Source organism: Sesamum indicum, linkage group LG9, assembly GCF_026168435.1.
Source record: "Sesamum indicum cultivar Baizhima isolate 11 linkage group LG9, ASM2616843v1, whole genome shotgun sequence".
Taxonomy (NCBI): domain Eukaryota; kingdom Viridiplantae; phylum Streptophyta; class Magnoliopsida; order Lamiales; family Pedaliaceae; genus Sesamum; species Sesamum indicum.
This window is the reverse complement of record NC_142665.1, coordinates 16,497,844-16,518,448: the sequence shown is the minus strand read 5'-3', so window position 1 is coordinate 16,518,448 and position 20,605 is coordinate 16,497,844. Positions and strand designations below refer to the sequence as shown.

The window sequence follows — 20,605 nt, the reverse complement described above, 5'->3', positions numbered from 1 at the left end:
AAGACCCGACTAAAACCCAAGTTATGGGTAGGATCAAACCCAAATTCAATTTTTTTTTTGTCTCGATTCATTTTATCTGCAAATCATACTAATTAATTTTATTTTTTATTTTTATTTTTTCATAATTTATTAATAAATTTAGAATCATTGAGACTAATTCACAAATAACTCTTTTTTGATAGAATTTTTTAAATATTATATCATTTATTATATGTTTCACAAAATAATTTTATGAAAATATCAAATCTGCATATTTAATAGAAATCGAATTTAATATTATAAAAATTTAAAATTTTAATTTTATTACTTCAAGTCTTCAAACAAATAATATTGCCTATGAAGATATTAAAAAATATACCCAACATGATAATATAGTTATATAACTCATTATTTATTATTTAAAAAATATACATAGTTAAAGAATTACACGATAAATAATATTATGGTGTCTTAAATTTTTTTAGATTTGTTCACTTGAATGTAGATTGTAGGGGTGTTCAATTCGATTAATCGAACAAACCAAGAATTCGGTTAACAGAAATTTTGTTATGCCGAAATGGCATACTAAATATTGAATAAAAATGTTCGATTTGGTACAGAAAAAATCAAACTTACTTTCGTTTGGTTTGATTCGGTTCGATTTTTGCACCGAATTAACTGAAAATTATATAGAAAAAATATATTATTGATTTATTTGTTATAAATTATTATTTATTATAATAATCAAGTATGCATTAACTATAAAATTATTTTGTTATTATAAATACTTATATTAAGATATTTAATATTTAAATATTATATTTGTATTATATTTATATATATTCATAATATAATATTTTTTTAAAATTCATTATTCGATTTGGTTCGATTAACCTACATACAAAATTGAAACCAAATTGAATAATCGAAATTTAAAAGAAAAATGATGAAAATCGAATCGAATCTTCAGTTTAGTCGATCTTTTGTCGGTTAATCGAAAATTACACCCTCCTAGTAGATCGATTAATAAATAATAATAATTGAATTACGAATCCAAATTGGGTATATAGACCTATGTGTATTGAGGGATAGAGACCCAACCCAAACCCAATCTATATTCTTTTAGTGGGACTGGGTTTGGTTTAAGAATATTCATTGGGTTTGGGTATGGGTCTCTGAATTATGTTATGAGTTTTGTTAGGGTCTTACCTTATCTATCGACACCCTTAGTATAAGGGTAGTTTAATTAAAATACATTTGTTTGACTTGCACTAAATTAGTAATATCAAATATAGACCATTTTAATTTTTTTGCCTAATGTCAACAAATTCAGTAAATATTGATTAAGAGGATCTATTTATTTGACAAAACAAAGATTAAAGATACTAAATATAATTTTTAAATTATAAAAAATTTATATAAAATTACATGAAATTTCAAAAGAGGGATGTTTAATCATCTCTTTTTTTTTTTTTTTTAATATCGGTATAGATATAGGAAAAATGCTTTGTTTCAATTCCCCTTAAGATGTTAAAAAGTAAACACAAAGTAAAGGAGTCTCCACATGATGATAAATGACAATTTTCCGAAAAATAAAATATTTCAAATTAGCCCTGCATCTTTTTGAATTTTCACTTTAACCCTTTCTAGAAGATTCCCACACAAAACAAGGAATTCTGCTGTACAAAGATTTTTTTTTTTCGTGCGCCAGTTTTTCCATCTGATAAGTCAGGCAAATAGTTGCCTGAAAAATGTACCCTTCTAATATTTGGAATTTTCACTTTATTCCCTTCTAGAAGATTCTCACTACATGTTTTGTGAGGGAAAATGGCATATTTTTGTTCAATAATTTTTTTAATTTTATTTTATTTATTATAATTTTTTTTGCATCTCGTTCCATAAATTCATATTTTAAATTTCACATCCATTTTTCATCTAATAATTCAGTGAGCCGTTAATAGTTCCACTTGCATTTCCATATATTTTTTGTTAATTATTAGATGAAAAATGCACGTAATAATTAAAATTGAGAAAAATTTTAATTTTAAAATGTAATATGAGTAAATTATAACAAAAATTGAAAAAAATCCTAACGGACAAAAAATGTGATTTTTACTTTTCACTGCAATATATTGTCAAAAATTGTTCAAAGATATTAATTCGAGATTGACAAGTTGCCAAACATATCAAACGTATTGTTGGAAAACGCCAATAACTAAAGTAGGGATGACAACGAGTCGAAAATTTATTAGTGAACTAAGTGCAGTCTAGAATGAAAGCTTGTCGAGTCGAACCGTTAAATCTACTAAATTCAAATAGAATATATTTTAAAAAATAATGTAAGTAACTTTTTGAATATAAAATAAGGGTGAATAGCAATTTACTCCCCTGTAATATTAAAAATGAACATATAACCCTCCTATGAAAAAAATATAGCAATTTATCCCCCTATAGTTTTTAAAATGAAGCAATTTACCTCCTTATATAGGGAGGTAAATTGCTTTATTTTAAAAAATATAGGAAGGTAAATTATTATATTTTAAGAAATATAAGTAGGTAGATCGCTATTTATTTTTTCTTAATGGGGTAATTTGCTCATTTGCGATATCACAAAAGGGTTGCTTGCATTTTTTCCTAAAAATAATGATATTCTACTTATACGAGCACGTTACGTAAGGTAAAATATTAAAACTTTACCCTTAATTTTCATAAATCCATCAGACTTAGTTCTGTCATCCAGGTAGGTCAGTTGCAATGGCCTCTCATTACCGACATAGAGTACTTGGAGATTACTCACACGCTTCCACCGATTCATGGGGATAATGATCGAATTATTTGGAGATTTGCCAGTGGACTCCCTACGATCCAGGCTCTATACCGATTATTTGATCCACCAGGCCCGAAAGTAGGTTGGGCTTTACTACTTTCGGGCGCTTTAAAGATACCTCGCCAGCTTGCTATATTGGAGAAACTACCTACGACGGACAAACCATGGTTATCTTACTTAGGTAGATGTGTGTTATGTGATGAGGATGAGGTGGAGACACACACACACACACACACACCTATTCTTCCGATGTCGATACAGTCACCAATGCCTTCACGCTATTAGACGAGTTGTACGCTTTGCGTGGCCTAATAGAGATTGAATGACAGTTGTTGAGTGGGCTGCAAGGAAGTGGAGGGATAAACATATTGTCAATGTGGCCTATCGCACATTATTGGGTGCGTGTATCTACCATATATGGAGAGAGAGAGAAATCTTAGGCGATTCGAGCATACTGAGCGGAACCCAAATATTGTAGCTAGCTTAATTGTGGAGGATGTTAGACAGCGTATACTTGGCATTACCTTAGCTAGCTCTGTTAGTACACATGCACTTTATAGATTGTGGCGTATCCCTTGGTCTGTCGAAGGAAACACTACTTGATTCATGATTATTGTATTATATCTTTTTCTATTTTATGAAAATTACATTTATCGAAAAAAAATATTAAAACTTTTAAAATATATGTTTTTTACGTATGTGCTAAAAGTATAGATTATTTTATATTATTATTTTAATTCATAAAAATATTATGTTTATGTATTACATGTGATCGTAGACGAATTGTATACATTTTTTTATGCATAGCGTAAATATCATTTAAGTATATATGTCATAGATAAGATAACATTAAAAATATTAAAAGGATGGGGTTCGATTTTCAAAAATCATAATTAGAGACCCATCCTGAAATTATGGTGTAAAATAAAAAGAAAAATAAATTTATAAAGAAAAACAAAAAATATCGTAGTGTGAGAAAATAAAAAGAAAAAAGTCCGTGAAAAGAAAAAATGTGGAGCGAGGTGAGAGAAAAAATAAATTGTAATTGTGGGTTTATTAAAAATATGAAAGCGAAGAAAAAAAATATAAAGAAGTAAGGTGAGAGAGAAACGTGGAGTAGTGAGTGAGAGAAAAATAAATTGTAATTATGAGATATTAAAAAGAATATTGAAATTACTTATGACTAAAAAAATATTTAAATAAAGAAATAAATTAAAATAATAAATTTAAGTATTAGAAAGTTGACACAACAAAAGATTTTCTTTTATAACAGTATAGATAGATAAGAATTCAAACAATACGATGATTGTATATAACAATTTGAATGCTTGAAAAATTGAAATCTTTATGTTGATATTGTTTGAACAGTCCTTCTTATTGTGTCGGTTTTTCAGGACCAATACATATTCGGCAAAGTTCTTTACTATGTCCCAGTGACTTGATAAATAATACGTTCAGTATTTTTTAAATATATATAATCCACAATAGATACAACATAGATTTAAAAATAAAAAATTAATGTACTATTAAAAGTGAAGCGAGTGATGAAGAAATTGGAGGATAAACATGATAGTACAGTGGTGGTTAAAAGATGTCGCGGATAATTTAAAATAAAATATAAGTCAGTATATTGTTACAAATATTTAAGGGTATAATTGAAATTTTAAATTTTGATTTTGATAAACCATCAATTGTGATTGATAACTGTCTTTTTTTTTCATATCAACTAGCCGCCGTAGCACCGGATGTGTGTATATAATAAATAATTTTTTATATTTTAAAATATATTATATATAAAAATAAATATATAAATGAACAAACCAATTTAAAAAAAAAAGACAGAAAGAAACAAAAAAAAAATCAATTTGAACTATTCTCGACCAAAAAAAAATGGTGAAATAATATTAAAATGAGGTCCATATTAAAATGCATTCAAATTGAAAATTTATACAATTATAAAAGAAAACCTTTCGTCATACCAATTTTTGAATACCCAAATCTATCCTTTATTTTATTTTTTCTTTCAAAAAAATTTGGTCAAATTAATAATTTTAATGTTTTTAATATATAATTTTTTTTCTCTTAACCGCACGCTACTCCATATTTTTTTCTCACTTTAACTTATCCATATATATTATGATTTATTTTTTTCACAATTTTTTTTTATCATTTCACATCAAAAAAAAAAAAATTATATGTTTGCAGGAACCGCATGTCATGAAAAACTATTATACATTAAACCAACAACATATGGAAGAAAGAAAAACAAATACACATTTCTTGCTTTCTTGTTTCCTCCGAACTTCCGGCAACTCCTTTGAGCGTCGTTCCCAAGACAATTCATATATACGAGGTTGTGTGGTTTCCTTAAGAGACAAAACTTTCGTTATTCTCTCTTTTACCAACTTTTTGGACACAATTTTCAGCAACTTGTCTTCAACAATGAGACTGAGTGTTTCTTGATTATATCATCGATCACGTTGATGGGGGTTGATGGGGAATTAAGAGAATTATCATAAAAAATAATTAAAATATTCTTAAAATAGATATTTATGTAATAAATGTTCGAAAATTTGCGTCTTTTCATATCGGGTTGGTCGCGGGTCCCAACTCGGATATGCAACTCAATCCAAAAGACCCGTCACTAGAAACTGTTGATCTATATGACATCACCTAAGCTAGGATGATAACACATGGATAACGTAAGTGGACCTCTCGAACAGATCCATCTAAATATTATAAATTCCACATATTCAGTTCATTTATGGTAAGACATTTATTACACTGAAAATCCATAATAGATCGCTTGACAATGCATTTAGATCGCTTATTCTATCTCGAATTCCTTCACTAACTTAGGCATCGGAAGGTTTTAGTTGGGGACTTCCCAACAAGCTTAATATCTACTCTCTTTTCTCAGGTCGCAAACCTTTTCAAGGACGCTAGGTAGCTATCGACCTTCGACCCAAATTAGTTGGCGTCATCTGTGGGAATTGAGAAAAGAGTTCACTTGAGATTCGATATGAAGGGAACTTCTAGAGAAGAACACACTCCAATAGAAGAACCAACACAACAAGAGCAGGGGGAGCAAACTCCTGTGAGACTGGAGGAACAAATGGAACATATACCCCGTTAGGGATTACAGTGTATGATTGAAGCAGCTAGTAGGAACGCTATAGTCGAGTATGAGAGGAGAACGGCCACACCAGCTGTAGTATAGATAGATAGAATCAGTATAACTCTATAAATTTATAGTTTTTATATTTTTATATAATTGTTAAAAAATTTACATAATTTTTATTTGTGTTGTTATATATATTGAACTTTTTTTTAAAAATAAATTATAAATATAATTTTGAAATGTTGGATCGAGTATATATATATACACTGTAAGATATGTAAATATAAAATATAATTAATGTATAATATTCTTTAATTTTTTGAATAGTGATGTGATATATTTTAATTATAATTGAATAAAAATTTATAAGTTATATAAAAATACTTTTTTATAAAAGTATATGCATTATGTATTTACACATATTTATATGTATTTTTTAACATAGATAAATTACTTTGTAAAAATATATTTGCATATATTTGAGCTTGTAAATATTTTGTATTAAATAATTTATGTAAATTATTTTTTAAATAAAATTTGAGTAAAAATTTTAAATTACTAAAATGGTTTTCGGAAGATTTTTAATAAAACATACTCCAGGGAGCAAAATGAAAAGTACAAAGAATAAGTGAGAAGGGCATTTTTGTTCTATTAATGCTAAAATATTTTGTGATGGTGGTTTTTGTTAACTTTCGTATTTTAAAGGATAAATACGACTACATACATAATTCAAAAATATAAAATATATTTAATTTTATTTCAAATTAATACGTCAATATTGTTAATCATCGATTGTGAGTGTAAAGAATTTTTTTTTTAATATATAAATTTGTATAGATAAAGGCATTACACTATGTTATGATTCAATGCCCTAACTCTTGTTGAAGATATACACAAACCATTGTTTCCATATCAGACCCATAGAGTAAGACATTATGAGTTTGTCCAGAATTAAAGTTTTCGTCTAATTACATCAACATTTCTTGATGTTAGGTTTAATTACATGAACATTTCTTAATTTTTATAATATAACAGGTACACTTCTTGAGATGGTGTTACTGTAATGTATCTAGAGGGCATTTATTTAAAATTTCATCATTGAATAAGGGGTGTACTTGTAATTACAATTACACTCTCAAGGGATATACTCGTAATTCTGAAAAAAAAGAATTATTTATATAATTAAATCTAACATCGAGAATGTGGATATGATTTACCATTTAAAATAAGCCTAATAGGGTAAAGGTCTTAGGTCATAAGTTTGTGAAAACCATAAAGGTCCCAACTATTTTTAGAACAAAGACAAGCTATAGTCCCTCCCATAAGTAGCTAGTAATCAATGCCCTAAGCATTTTAAAACAAACACAACTGTAAGTCTGTCAAGAATCAAGGCTCTAACTATTACAAACACAAACACAAGTTGTAATATATATTTAGTCCTTAACGTAGGAGGTCTGAAATTGTCTATTTTATACTTGACGTATTTTTTTAAAAAAATATAGAAATATCGGACGAGGTAGATGGAATATTTTAAAAAAATATTAAAAGAATTATCCATTTAGTCTATAATTTTTTTAAAAAGAAATTAATATTTTCAACTATAATCTGTATCCACAAAGACGTTTTGGTCCGTTCACTATAGAAATTTAACGTATTAAACAAGTTGTTGGATGACCATTAAAATTAGAAAATATTGATAAATTTTTTCAAACAATAAAATAGTATTTATAATTATGTCAAATTTTAAAAATATTTATTGTAATTTACTCTCGTCTTAAATATCGAATGACTATAGTGACAACATTCATTATAAGTTAAAAAAAAAGGGAAAAAGGAAAACTCAAGAATAATAATTAGTTAAAAAGCTTATGTTGTCACAAGAATCTCAGTGCAAAACCTTACAACTAACAATAAAATTTGATTCCTAAATATGAGGAGAGCAGTCCTACATCAATCACAACTTATATTGATTAAATAACTAAAGGAAAAAATCCAGAGACCCCCCTGTGATAATAGGAATGTTCAAAAACCCCCCTATGAAAATTAAAGTATCAAATACCCCCCCTATGATATAAAATAAAGTTCAAAAAACCCCCTCCGTACAAAAATTGGGCCACACGCGCTTTGACTGCGATTTTTCTATAAAAATACATTTTTTTTTGACATTTTTGCCCTTCTCTCACATTTAACATATAATATTATATATATGTATTTAAGAATTAAATATTATTTTATATAATAATTATTTAATTAAAATATGATATATTTCTATTAATAATAAAATATTTTTTTATATAATAATTACTTAATTATTTATATAATAAAATATTATTTTAATTAAATTAAAATTAATTTTATATATAATTTTTTTTTAAAAAAAAAGCAGCGGCGGCGTCGTCGCCGCCGCTGCTGAAGAGGAGGGCTGGCGCCCTCCTCACCATGGGCGACGGCCGTCGCCCTCCATTTCTGGGCGACGCTGGTCGCCCAGATCTGGGCGGCCGGCGTCGCCCAAATGGGCGCCGGGGGAGGGAAGGGGAGGGGGGAGGTGTGCCGAGAGGATAGGGGAAGGGGGAGGGAAGGGGGGGTTTGGAGGTGGAAGGGGTGGGGGAGGGGGGAAGAAGATGGAGGTGGGGGTGGGCCCGGTGGGGGTTGGGGGTTGGGGGAAATGGGGTATAATTGTTATTTTTTAATTTTTTTTATAAATTATAATTATATGTATTATAAATATATGTTAAAAGTTATAAATTAAAATAATTATATATTAATAAGCCTAGTTGACCGGTTTGACTAGAAGGGTATTTTAGTCATTGTTTCTAAAAAAATAGATTCAAATTGATCAGGGGGCTGTGTGATTATTTATTGGTAACCTAGGGGTGATTTTTGATATTAAAAATTTTATAAGGGGGTTTTTGATATTTTGTTATATCACAGGGGGGCAAAATGGATTTAACCCAATAACTAAAATTCACCAGCTAAGACCACTTCTCATCCTATTATTAAGGGAAAAGTATTATTTGAGTTTGCTAAATATGCCTAATTTTAATTTTAGTCCGATAACTATTTTCATTTTTGTTTAGATCCAGTAACTTACGAAATTGCTTACTTTTAGTCATCTAACAAATTTTCGAACAATTTTACCCCTATGAGTGCATATGGACTAAAACTGCCTTCCAAAAGTTGCATAGGGGTAAAATTGTTCGAAAATCTGCTAAAGTAAGCAATTCATAAGTTACTAACCTAAACAAAAATGATATAATTATCGGATTAAAATTAAAATTAAACATAGTTAGCGAACTAAAATAATACTTTTCGCTATTATTAATACATAAGAGACACCAAAAATAAAAATAAATAAATAAAAAAAAACAAGTGGGACCCACAACCAACCTTATCAATCACGGCTCGAACGTTGGTTTCGTGAAGGCAACGTCGTCGAATGTTAATCAGTAGTACGTACGACAGACAAGAAAACAAGAACGACGACGTAGGGAATTAATTCCGATGCCCCCCACCCATTCGTGTGAGACCCGCCACCCAATTCCCACTTGCGCATACAGCCTGTGATGCTTCTTTGGTTTTCGGTCGTCCACGTCATTTTCTCCCCCTCGGAATTGGCACACGGAATTCTTTTTTTCTTTTTATTTTATTTCTCTTTTTAGAATTAAGGCTGCAGCTTTTTCCCATTATTTTTAAGCATAAATTACAATTAATTTTTTAAATAAATTATATATATTTTTCCTTGTTTTAAAATTATTAATAGCATCCAATTTTAATGATCGTTTAGCAATTAATTCAAATTGCTAATTCAATTCGTCAGCATTCATCAGGTTTTCATTCACTTTTTATGATAACCTGATAAAAATTGACATTGTAGATTATAAATTATAATTTTACTTATTTTTTAAATTCTTTTGAAATTTTTTATGGACCAATTGGATTTTTTTATAATTTTTTATTTATCTCGTTTAATTTTTTTAAAAGAAAAAGAATACGATATGGGGGAAATTGACAATTTCGAATCTCTATCATGATACATAATTTTATTAAATATAAGAGAGTTTTTATAATTTTTTAGATAACGTTAACGAGGAGGTATTCATAATTATATTAAATCTTAGTGGAACTCATTGAATATGTTGTATTTATAATTTTATTTTTAGAAATATATTATCAATAAATATTCTAAGAATTATTATTTATAAAATTTTCAATTGTTACATATTTCCTATTTATATGTATTTACATTTTTTTATATGAAGAGTTTGACGTAATAAATTATATAATTTGAAGATTTTTAAAAATTCTTTAAATAAAAATTATTTGAGAAAATATAAAAATTAAAATGAGTAATATAAGTGTTGCAGATATAAAAAGACGACAATATATGAATTATAGAAATACGTAATTGGAGGGAGAGAAAAAATAATATATAAATAAATTGTGATGAAATTGTTAATTGAAAAGAGAGAAAATATAAAATAAAAAACTACCTACATGAATTAAAAAATTAAATACTAAAATATTTACTTTTTAAAATCTTATAAGTAACCAAATAAATAATAAATATATACATACAAATTGAATACTACGACAAAAAAAAAAAAACACAAAACTTTTTTTGCCGTACGTTATAAAAGACATGACTTAAAAATCATCGTAAATTCAATGCAAACATTTTAATTTTTACCACGATTGATCAATATTTGCCATATATTTTAGTTCTGATCAAAATATTTGTCATGGTTCTAGCTATGACTAATATTTATGCATCACTTGCAAAAATAACGGCTAATAGTCATTATAGAGTCGTGGTTAATTTGTATTTGTCACAATCTTTTTTTATCTGAATAATTAACTATAGCCAAAAAAATCATATTTATTATAATACACATAAAAAGACATAAATATGGTTCGGCAAAATTAAACTAAAAAGAGAAGTGAACACCAAATATTCATAAAATTATCTTTTTCTTCTGTTTCAACTCGATTTTTGTTGATTTATCGAATTACAGGATCAAAAATACTGTACGGTAGAATTATTAATCTATAAAAGATTATAAAAAAATATTTTCCCTAAGTAACAAAAAAAAAAAAAAAGAACACAATCTGAAATATGGATCACATTTGTAAAATTCTTTTTCAAATTTTGGTTTTTGAAAAAAGTGTAACCAAACATGGCATAAATTTGTGGCCTATCACTTATCCACCTTGAAATGCCAAAAGCAATTGCAGCTTTCCCATTCATTCCCACCATCTCCCCCTTTTTCTCTTTTGCAAATTGCAACATGCACTCCATTAAAGAAGGCTACACATCATTGTAATTGGCAGGTGGATTGGATTGGAATTCTTTTCACAATTTCAACTCCCATCTTTCATATGAAAACCTATCGATACGGGTCGGGTTTGAAAATATCAGATGATGTGAATCATGTCGTATAAATATAATATAAATTTTATTGTTAATATCATTTTTTACACTTTATATGTATATGAATTTTCACCTCAACTGAGGAATTTTATTTTATACGATTATTCAGTGGTTAAATTTATGCTATATTTGATGTTTCGTGTAGTAATGTGTAAATAAATGAAATAGGGTATGTGTTTGTCATTTTATTAGAACTAGCGATCGAAACACGCTCAATGTGTATGCATAATTTAAATTTTGAGTATATTTATTTAATTAAATTAAATACAAAATGAATGATTAATTGCAATTGATAAAAGAAATTAACTTTAAATGCACATGCATATAAAAGTAGTTATATAATTAATTAATCAAAGAAAATGGTGGTTTGTAGGGGAATAAGTATGTGTAGGCCTATTTTGGTCAATTCATATTTTGTCTATCAACGGTAGTTATTCTGAGTCCTTAGATTTTAATAAATAGTACATCGATGTTGGGAGTAACATTTACAAGACCGTTGAGGAACAGTGAAATTTTTGAGTGGATGAATATTGTTGTAATATTTTGGTTCGTCCAATATCATTGCAATATGAAACGATGGACGATTGAAAAGAAAAACGAACCTTTTTTACACCATAATTTAGTCCACTCAAGAACTGCTAAGTTGAGATAGTCTTCTGGCAAGCACCTCCGACTTACGACTTTATTGATCATGGATCTATGTCATGCTAGAAAAAAAGAACCAACATTCATCCTTCTGCTTAGAAACAGAAAGAAAAATTACAACAAGCTCCCCTGAGATTTTCTATAATTATAATTTTTTATTGTTATTTAAAAAATTATAAATACTTTCTGGGAGTTATCTAACAAATACCTCCTCGTAACAGTCCATTGTTGGAGGATGTTAGACGTCCATCAATTTCAGGGGATATTTATACTTTTTTCAAATGTATTTTATAATTACAGTGAATTTCAGGGTGTCCATTGTAATCTACCCGAAAAGCAATTATAAATTTAATATACACAGCTTCAGTACATAATTTAATATCTGTGATGGGGACAATCCGCTCAGAAGCAGAGGGATATCCAGCCTTCGATGGTTAAGTGAAGGGTAAGCCTCTAAAGCCAATGGGATGGGAGTTATCCTCCTTTTGCTAAGACTCGAGCAGTTTCTTGAGTGCTCGTTTTAGATATAAAACTTTGTTGATTTTTCTACCCCTATAAAATTGAGAAATAACATTTTACACCCCCTAGACAAAATAGATAGCCTAATAGCACCCTGTGCTTCCAAAAAGAGAAGCTTGTTTGGCTTCTTATTTTGAAGCATGGCTAGGATTTTTGTCCTTTCTCCCCCCCCCCCCCTAATTTGCAATTTCAAATTATATTAGGAGGGAGTAGATTGCAGCGTGGAATAATTTAAACAAGATAACAAGTTGGTATACCAAAAAAAGAAAAAAGAAATATAAATAATGTGCTATAAGTGCAATAATTGACATCAATTTCTCTATTATTGACATGTATCATCACATAAAATAGTCTAATAATTCACACAAAAATCATGGGAATTTAATAACTTAGCAAGAATTTAGAAAAACGATAAAACTTTAAATTCCTATTCAGAAGTCTGAATTTTTTTATTTTTTAGAGGGAATTCAAGAAGGTATCATTGCAAACGAATTGCATTTTTATTATATTTATTAATTAAACAAAAATATTATAAAATTTGGAATAAGAAGTTCAATCGTAAATTGCACCAAGTCAGAGGTGGACTGGGTGTGCAAATCCAGCCACTAGCATCATGCCACGTGGCCACCCATCTCCATTCCCATGTCCAAAGATATGATGATGCATGTATCAATAAACCTAACCGAAGAGTTCCGAGTTTGCAAGAATTGGACACCCCCTTCATCATTTGACAGACAGCTCCCCCCCTATATAGAGAGAGAGGTATCAGCTCTGCTGTTCAAACATGCAGAATACTTGTCAAGGATTGGTTCTTTGTCCCTTCTTTTGATTGATCATCATCACTGGAGTTTGAAGGGCTTGTCTGATAAACACAGCATTTGTGTCTGTGTCCGAAATTAGATATTTTTGCTGTATTGTTTGATGTGATACAAATGGAAAGGTATGAGATTTTGAAAGATATAGGGTCTGGGAATTTTGGTGTGGCGAAGCTTGTGAGGGATAAATGGACTGGTGAGCTGTATGCAGTCAAGTACATTGAGAGGGGCAAAAAGGTCTGTGTTGGTCTTGTTTTGTTTGTTGTCTTGAGGTTGTTTTGTTTTTTTGCCAAGATTCAGGTTTGAATCTTGGAATGATGTGTTTTGATCTGATGGGTTTTTGTTTGTGTAGATTGATGAGCATGTGCAGAGGGAAATCATGAACCATAGGTCTTTGAGGCATCCTAATATTATCAGATTCAAGGAGGTAAGAACAGTTGATCTTTTCCATTGTTATTTGCTAAAAACACACAGAAATACAGTGTTTGGTAATCAGAGAGAACATGCTCTGTTGTGAGTTCTTGGTGATCTTTGACTTGTTCTGGGCTGCTTTTTTTTGGTTTGTTTGTTTTGTTGGTTTTTGTGTAGAATTATGTTTCCTTTTTGTTGTTGGTATGAACAAGAAAAGAGGATTTTGCTTCAATTCTGTTTCAAGGATAAGCAGAATTCAGACAGAGTTGAGGTATTAGTTAGTACTAGAAAGGAAGCACACTAAATTGTGGAAATAGAAACAAGAAATGTTTTTTAGTTTCTCTGTTGGGAAAGAAACCTCTGATTGAAATGAGGTTTGATTCTAGTCCACTGGTTTCGTTTATGACATTGATCTTCCTGGTATTAAAGGGTTCAATCGCAAATTGGTTGTCTCATAGTCCGTTTGTACTAATCCGTCGCTGTTTCGTTCCTCGACTGATAAAAGCTCGGTTCCAAATCACAAGAGCAATATCCTTTTCAGAATGCACGCATTCTTCGTTTTTCGTTTTTGTGATGGATGCAAGAGGTAGGAAATCGAGATGTTTCTGATCATGGGAAGAAGTTTCTACTCTCGCTAATCGAGCGGTTGTGCAGGTCTTGCTTACCCCGACGCATCTAGCCATTGTAATGGAGTATGCAGCAGGAGGAGAGCTCTTTGAACGGATATGCAATGCTGGGCGATTTAGCGAAGACGAGGCATATTTTCCTACCTATAAACCATGTTATTAGTTAGCATTTACAGACACTTAATTCATTATTCCTTGCAAAATCGAGGATGTGTTTAAGTAATCTATTCTTACCTGCAGTTTACCCTGCACATATGTTTGATTTGTTTCAGGCAAGGTTCTTCTTTCAACAGCTGATATCGGGAGTCAGTTACTGCCACTCCATGGTAACAATTCTCAGTCTTCTTTCAACATGATTTCCTTACATCAAGAATGTAGGAACCTTAACTCTTGTCATAAAATGCAGCAAATTTGCCACAGAGATCTAAAGCTCGAGAACACATTGTTGGACGGGAGCTCAGCGCCCCGCCTTAAAATATGCGACTTTGGTTATTCTAAGGTAAAGAAAAACTCATAGTTTCTCACACAGAAAAAGGGTACACGAATGTCCTAGTTCTTGACTCTGAGCTTTGCTTTTCAGTCATCGGTATTACATTCTCAACCGAAATCAACTGTTGGGACGCCTGCGTATATTGCACCTGAAGTCTTGTCTAGGAAAGAGTATGACGGCAAGGTAACAGTCGTCATTACATAATCTCTCTTGTAATTTTGCCACCAAAGTCTTAAGTTGTTCATCTGTAATAATAACAACAATACTGTTCTTGGTCCATGAAGATTGCCGATGTTTGGTCTTGTGGGGTTACGTTATACGTGATGTTAGTTGGTGCTTATCCCTTTGAAGATCCTGACGATCCAAGAAACTTCAAGAAAACCATTAATGTGAGTTATTAGACGAATTTAAAACATTTGTTGACTTGAAATTTCTAATGTTTAGTTTAGTAAACGCAAGACTTGTTGACGTTCCGACAGAGAATACTCAGCGTTCACTATTCGATCCCCGACTATGTCAGAGTTTCCAAGGACTGCAAACATCTGCTGTCTCGAATCTTTGTTGCCGACCCGGAAAAGGTCAAGATTTGAGCTATTCTTGTTAAATATCTCGAGAAAAATGAGAATCCATGTCTGCATATATCTGTACTGATCTTACTAATGAATCTGCAGAGAATAACAATCCCAGAGATTAAGAAGCACCCTTGGTTTCTCAAAAACCTCCCCGTCGAGTTCATGGAAGGCGAGGAAGCTAGTTTGCAAGCAAAAACCGACGACGACTATCCATCTCAAAGCATCGAAGAAGCACTGGCAATAATCCAAGAGGCAAGAAAACCGTCAGACGACACGAAGACGGGCGGCCAGCTCTTAGAAGGAAGCATGGACCTTGACGATGAGATCGACACGGACGCGGACATAGACGACATAGAGACGAGCGGAGATTTCGTCTGTGCACTATGAGCCCCATTCTGGGCGCGGAGCCTTAAACTGTCCGATCATTTAGTCAACACCCAGAGGCATTTCCGTCATTCTGAACGGTCCGGGCGTGGTTCCCACATCGTGCACATCCCTTTTGTACAGAATGCCTTCTTGTGATCATCTCTCTAATCAAGATTCACTTATTCAAACCATGGATTTGGTGGGGTTTAATTGTCATTTGGGAAAAGATGCGGGCTTTTCTTAAAATAAAAAAGCACCCCTCATCAATGGAGGCCACATACTTATCCATCACAACTGAAAATTAATGCTTTTTTTTCAAAGTCTAATCTCAAGTCTTTATCAGTTTGTTAGTTTAATAATGTGATTGTGATGTGAACATGCTAATATATTTTTACTCCTTTTTTGAAGTGAAAAAGAGTGGTTTAGGACAACTTACCACATAGTCCAATGAGCAATGGCTTCACTGGTTGTGATCCCTTCTTTGCCTTGTAAGAAAATTGTGTTGCATCATCAACATGTTAGAAAAAAAACTAATCAGTATACTTTTTCACTAATCATTATGTTACACTTGGTTTAAAAAGGACGTATAGCGTGTCCGTTCGATAAAATCAAATAGAATACAACTCAAGTAATTGGTTCGATTTTGATCATTAGTGATTTTTTATTTTTTTATTGTTTAGTTTGTAGTTTGGTATACTGAATTTTTTTAAAATATAAAAATGGGTTAAAAGTTAAATGTTAAAAATAATAATTATATATATATTATTTATTTTTTTAATAAGTAAAATAATTTATATATATATATAAGTATGTTTATAAAATAATATTTGGCATACGATACAGTTCAATAAGCTAATACTAAGATAAAAAAAAAATTGAAAAATTAATACTGAACCAAAATTTTTCTGTCTTGGTTCGGTTCAGTATGGTTGCATTTGAAATTATGAATTTCAAATAATTAGAAACAAAATATTTGGATTTATTTGAAAAATTCTAAATTTAGAGAATTTTAAATTTGAATTATATTTTTATTAAATATTGACGAATTTTAATTTTTTTTCTATTCCGAAGTCATTTGGTTTTGTTTTTTTCAAATTCTTTTTCATCACAGTCTATTAATCCAAATATAGTCTTAGAGTTCATCATTGGAACTTGTGTCCAATTATACTTAATTGCATTGACATACCTTAAAATTTGGAATTTACAAAATTTCCTTTGGTTTTAAAAAAATTACACTAGCACCCCCTATATTTATATTTACATAAAAGATTTTCCTATAAATGTTCTTGCGATTTGATGTTTATTACTTTGCATTTTCTTCTAATATTTATTATTACTTTATAGCTTATGACCCGAACTTGCGTGTATTTGTATTTAATTATTTGAACATCCCTTGAAATCTAATATATTACAAAAGTTCCTTTCAATTTTACAAAATTACACTACACCTCCTGTAATTATATTTTACTTTATAAATTTCCCTACAAAAGTTATTGCATAGTGATGTTTACCTTGTATTTTCTTCTATTCTTTTTCATTATATATAATTTATTACTCGAGTTTCTGTCTAATTGTAGTTAATCACCTAGACATATCTTGAAATTGGGCAAATTTAGGTTTAGATTTTAGTTAATTACACTTAACACCCCTTAAAATTAGATTTTATACAACACATCCTCCATAAGATATAACTATATTTACATTGTATTTTCTTGCAATCATCGTCATTATCTTAAATTAATAGGTGGAACTTATAACAGACCTCTCGTAAATTACATATTACAATATATATATATATATATATTCTTCAAATTTAAAGAAATTCACTATACCCCTGAAATCATGCTAAAACATTATAAATTCTCATTAATCATCTACTATTTGGGTAGAAATCTACAATACTAAAAAATTTGTCCAGGTGTTAGCGTAAATTTTCAATATTTTGAGGGCTTCTTATTAATATTTCAAAAATTTTAGCGGGGTATCAATGTAATTATCCTAAATTAATATTTGCACCCCGGACAAGAAAAGGGTTTGCATTTACTCTTGTTAATAAAAAGACATGACATATTTCCTGTTTTGCGGATGAATGGACATTGTTGTCCAAATGGATAACGACGATCGATTATGATCATATCCTTAAACACTGTTTCAAATGACGCAAACATTGTAATAGTATTTTGTCGGAGAAGAAGAGTGATAAACCATAAAAAAAGCAAAATTATGAAGATCTTCTACGACTTGACAACCATTTTTTCCCAGAAGTTTATGTTAAGTGTCGATTATAAAAATAAATGATTCGAATTGAGTTGAACATATTATTACGTTGCTCAAGTTTATTTGAATTTTATTTGGGCTTCAAATGGTTTGATTAGTGATCTAAACGAACTCGAATGAGTTTTAATGAGATTAAACATGAGTCGAGCTCGAGTTATTTAATATGTTTAAATATATTTATTATTCTTATACTAACGAATCGGGCCTGTAATTTAATCAAACGAATTTTTTTTTCAAATTTGATTTGTGAAATTTAACAATCAAAATCAAATGAACTTATGTCGATCGCTTTGAATCGAATATCGAGTAATTTGATTTATTTTTTAGACCAACTTCTCTATCAAAGAATTAGGCCAAGAAAGTCGTGTAGGTGTGCACGTTATGTCCGGGCAAGATTTGGCAACTTTCGGACACTCTTCACCTTGTCAAATTGCCTAACCTTAGCAGCCTTGCCCATCATAATTAGGCTGTGGAGTGCTGTAGATTTTGCTGCTAATATTATTTAGCCTTTACTTGCCTCTGTGATTAGACATGATAAATTATTTATTATGTAAAATTATATATTTAATTTATAATATTAGAGTCTGATATTATACCGTATCCAATTTAATAATCTCAATTTAAATAGAATATATTATTCCATCGGTTAATCTAATATAAAATATTTAACTATTTGATTCAGGTCGAGATATGGCATTAACATTGAGGTATTCGGTCTATAAAGTGCTTGAGACCCAAGAATACGAACAAATCTTTAAGCTTGACAGTCCAATTAAAACCCTTCGACGTTTAAATTAATAAAGTGTTCAATGAACGGAGGAAATATAAAATTCTATCGGTTGAAAATGATGTATTTTGGCCCAAAATTCAAGATATTTAAAGGGTCAAATATCCATATTTATAATACTCCACGTGATGTAATATCAACCTTCCAAGTAATAGATAATCAACGTCTGACCCAATCTGATCCAACTAAAAGGTACAAGAATATTGTCATATATGAGCATTTTAAGATTCTTCGGAGGTAATTTTGTTTTCTTGAGTGTTTCTCGTAAGAAACCCCTACGATTGTTATGTTTTTCTCCCTTCAAACCATCGTCCAGCCCAACCTACCACCTGTTCCTACCAATAGGCAGTTGGTGGAGGTAGGAGTTTTCAATTCGATTAATTGAACTGAACTGAAAATTCGTTTAAATGAAATTTCGGTACGCTAAAATGGCGCACCCATAATAGTCCAACTTATTTTAGTTCGATTCAATTTTTTATCGAATTAATAAAAAATAAAAATAATAATAATAATAATAATAATTTATTTGTTATAAATAGTTAATAATTATAATAATTAAGTATGTATTAACTATAAAATTATATTTTATTATAAATACATATATTAAGATATTTACTATTTATATGTTATTTATAATATAATATATTTATATATTTTAAAATTTAGTATTCGTTTTGATTAATCAAGAAGGGCCCTCCAGGGAGGCCCTCTCTCCCCGTATTTATTTCTGTTTTGTGCAAAGGTTTTCAATAGTTTGGTGTGTTTGGGAGGAGGAGGATGGATTTATACGCAGTCGTGTGTGCTGCAATAGGCCTCGTGTGTCTCACTTGTTATTTAATTAAAAAAAATATTAAACTCTAGTAATAATAAAAAAAAAAATTGTAATCAATTGTTCATACACATTTTCATTTCTACATTAAAATTTATATACCTTGACCTTCTAAAACCAAAACAAGCCCAAAACTAAGACTTGAAATTTTTGACCCACCAAAAAAGGAAAATGGGCCATTAATATTTGCAAACATAAATTTTAAGGCCCATAAATTTCTCCATTCTTGATTGAAAAAGAATTAGCAAGTTTGAATAAATTTATTTAAAAAATCTTATAAACTCATACTTTTTATAAAATATATTTAAAATTTATAAAATATTATATCTTATTTTAAGAATAAGTTCATAAAGTATTTGGATAAAATATTAACATCGAATTCGTAATTAGTTTAAAGGAATTTGTTAAGATCTTATATATAAGTTAGCAACTCTTAATTTTTCTTAGAGAGCTTATAAGTTTCTAATATTTTAGTTTTAAAGGATATTTACACCGTCATTTCATAAAATTTAGTGTAATTACATGTAAATCTCTTTGGTTTAAGATATTACATTAGTACCCCTCACATTTATTTTCGTCCAACAAATAGATTTATTTATTAATTAAGATTCACGAAATTTGTTGATATTTATAAAAAATAAATAAAAATTCATATTTACCCTGGATTGACTTTATTGATATATTGCATGACAAACAATATTTTATGACCGAACTGCCTTTAAAAAGGTGAAGATACCTTACATGCATTAGTACATAAAATATATAAGGGTAATTTGATCAGAAAAATATATTGATTTGTCAAGCCAGTAACAAGTCAACCGGTGGTAAATATAGATTATCATTTATTTTTTGCCAACATCAGTAAAATTAGTGATTTTACTAATAGAGAGATTTATTTGTAAGAGGTAAATAA

The 20,605-nt window shown here is 29.7% G+C and overlaps 1 protein-coding gene across 2 annotated transcripts; it reads left to right on the top strand.

Moving 5' to 3' along the window:
* Window positions 1–13,208: 13,208 nt before the first annotated feature.
* Window positions 13,209–15,987, top strand: SNRK2.7 (SNF1-related protein kinase 2.7). Of its 2 annotated transcripts, none has more exons than XM_011101737.3 (9): window positions 13,209–13,571; window positions 13,687–13,761; window positions 14,400–14,501; window positions 14,644–14,697; window positions 14,778–14,870; window positions 14,952–15,044; window positions 15,146–15,250; window positions 15,341–15,439; window positions 15,533–15,987. In XM_011101737.3, the coding sequence occupies exons 1-9, from the start codon at window positions 13,452–13,454 to the stop codon at window positions 15,818–15,820; spliced, it is 1,029 nt and encodes a 342-aa protein (XP_011100039.1). In that variant the 5' UTR covers window positions 13,209–13,451; the 3' UTR covers window positions 15,821–15,987. The 2 variants fall into 2 exon arrangements, with proteins under 2 accessions (XP_011100039.1, XP_088741204.1); XM_088885078.1 differs by lacking the exon at window positions 13,209–13,571 and adding an exon at window positions 14,175–14,331.
* Window positions 15,988–20,605: the final 4,618 nt, after the last annotated feature.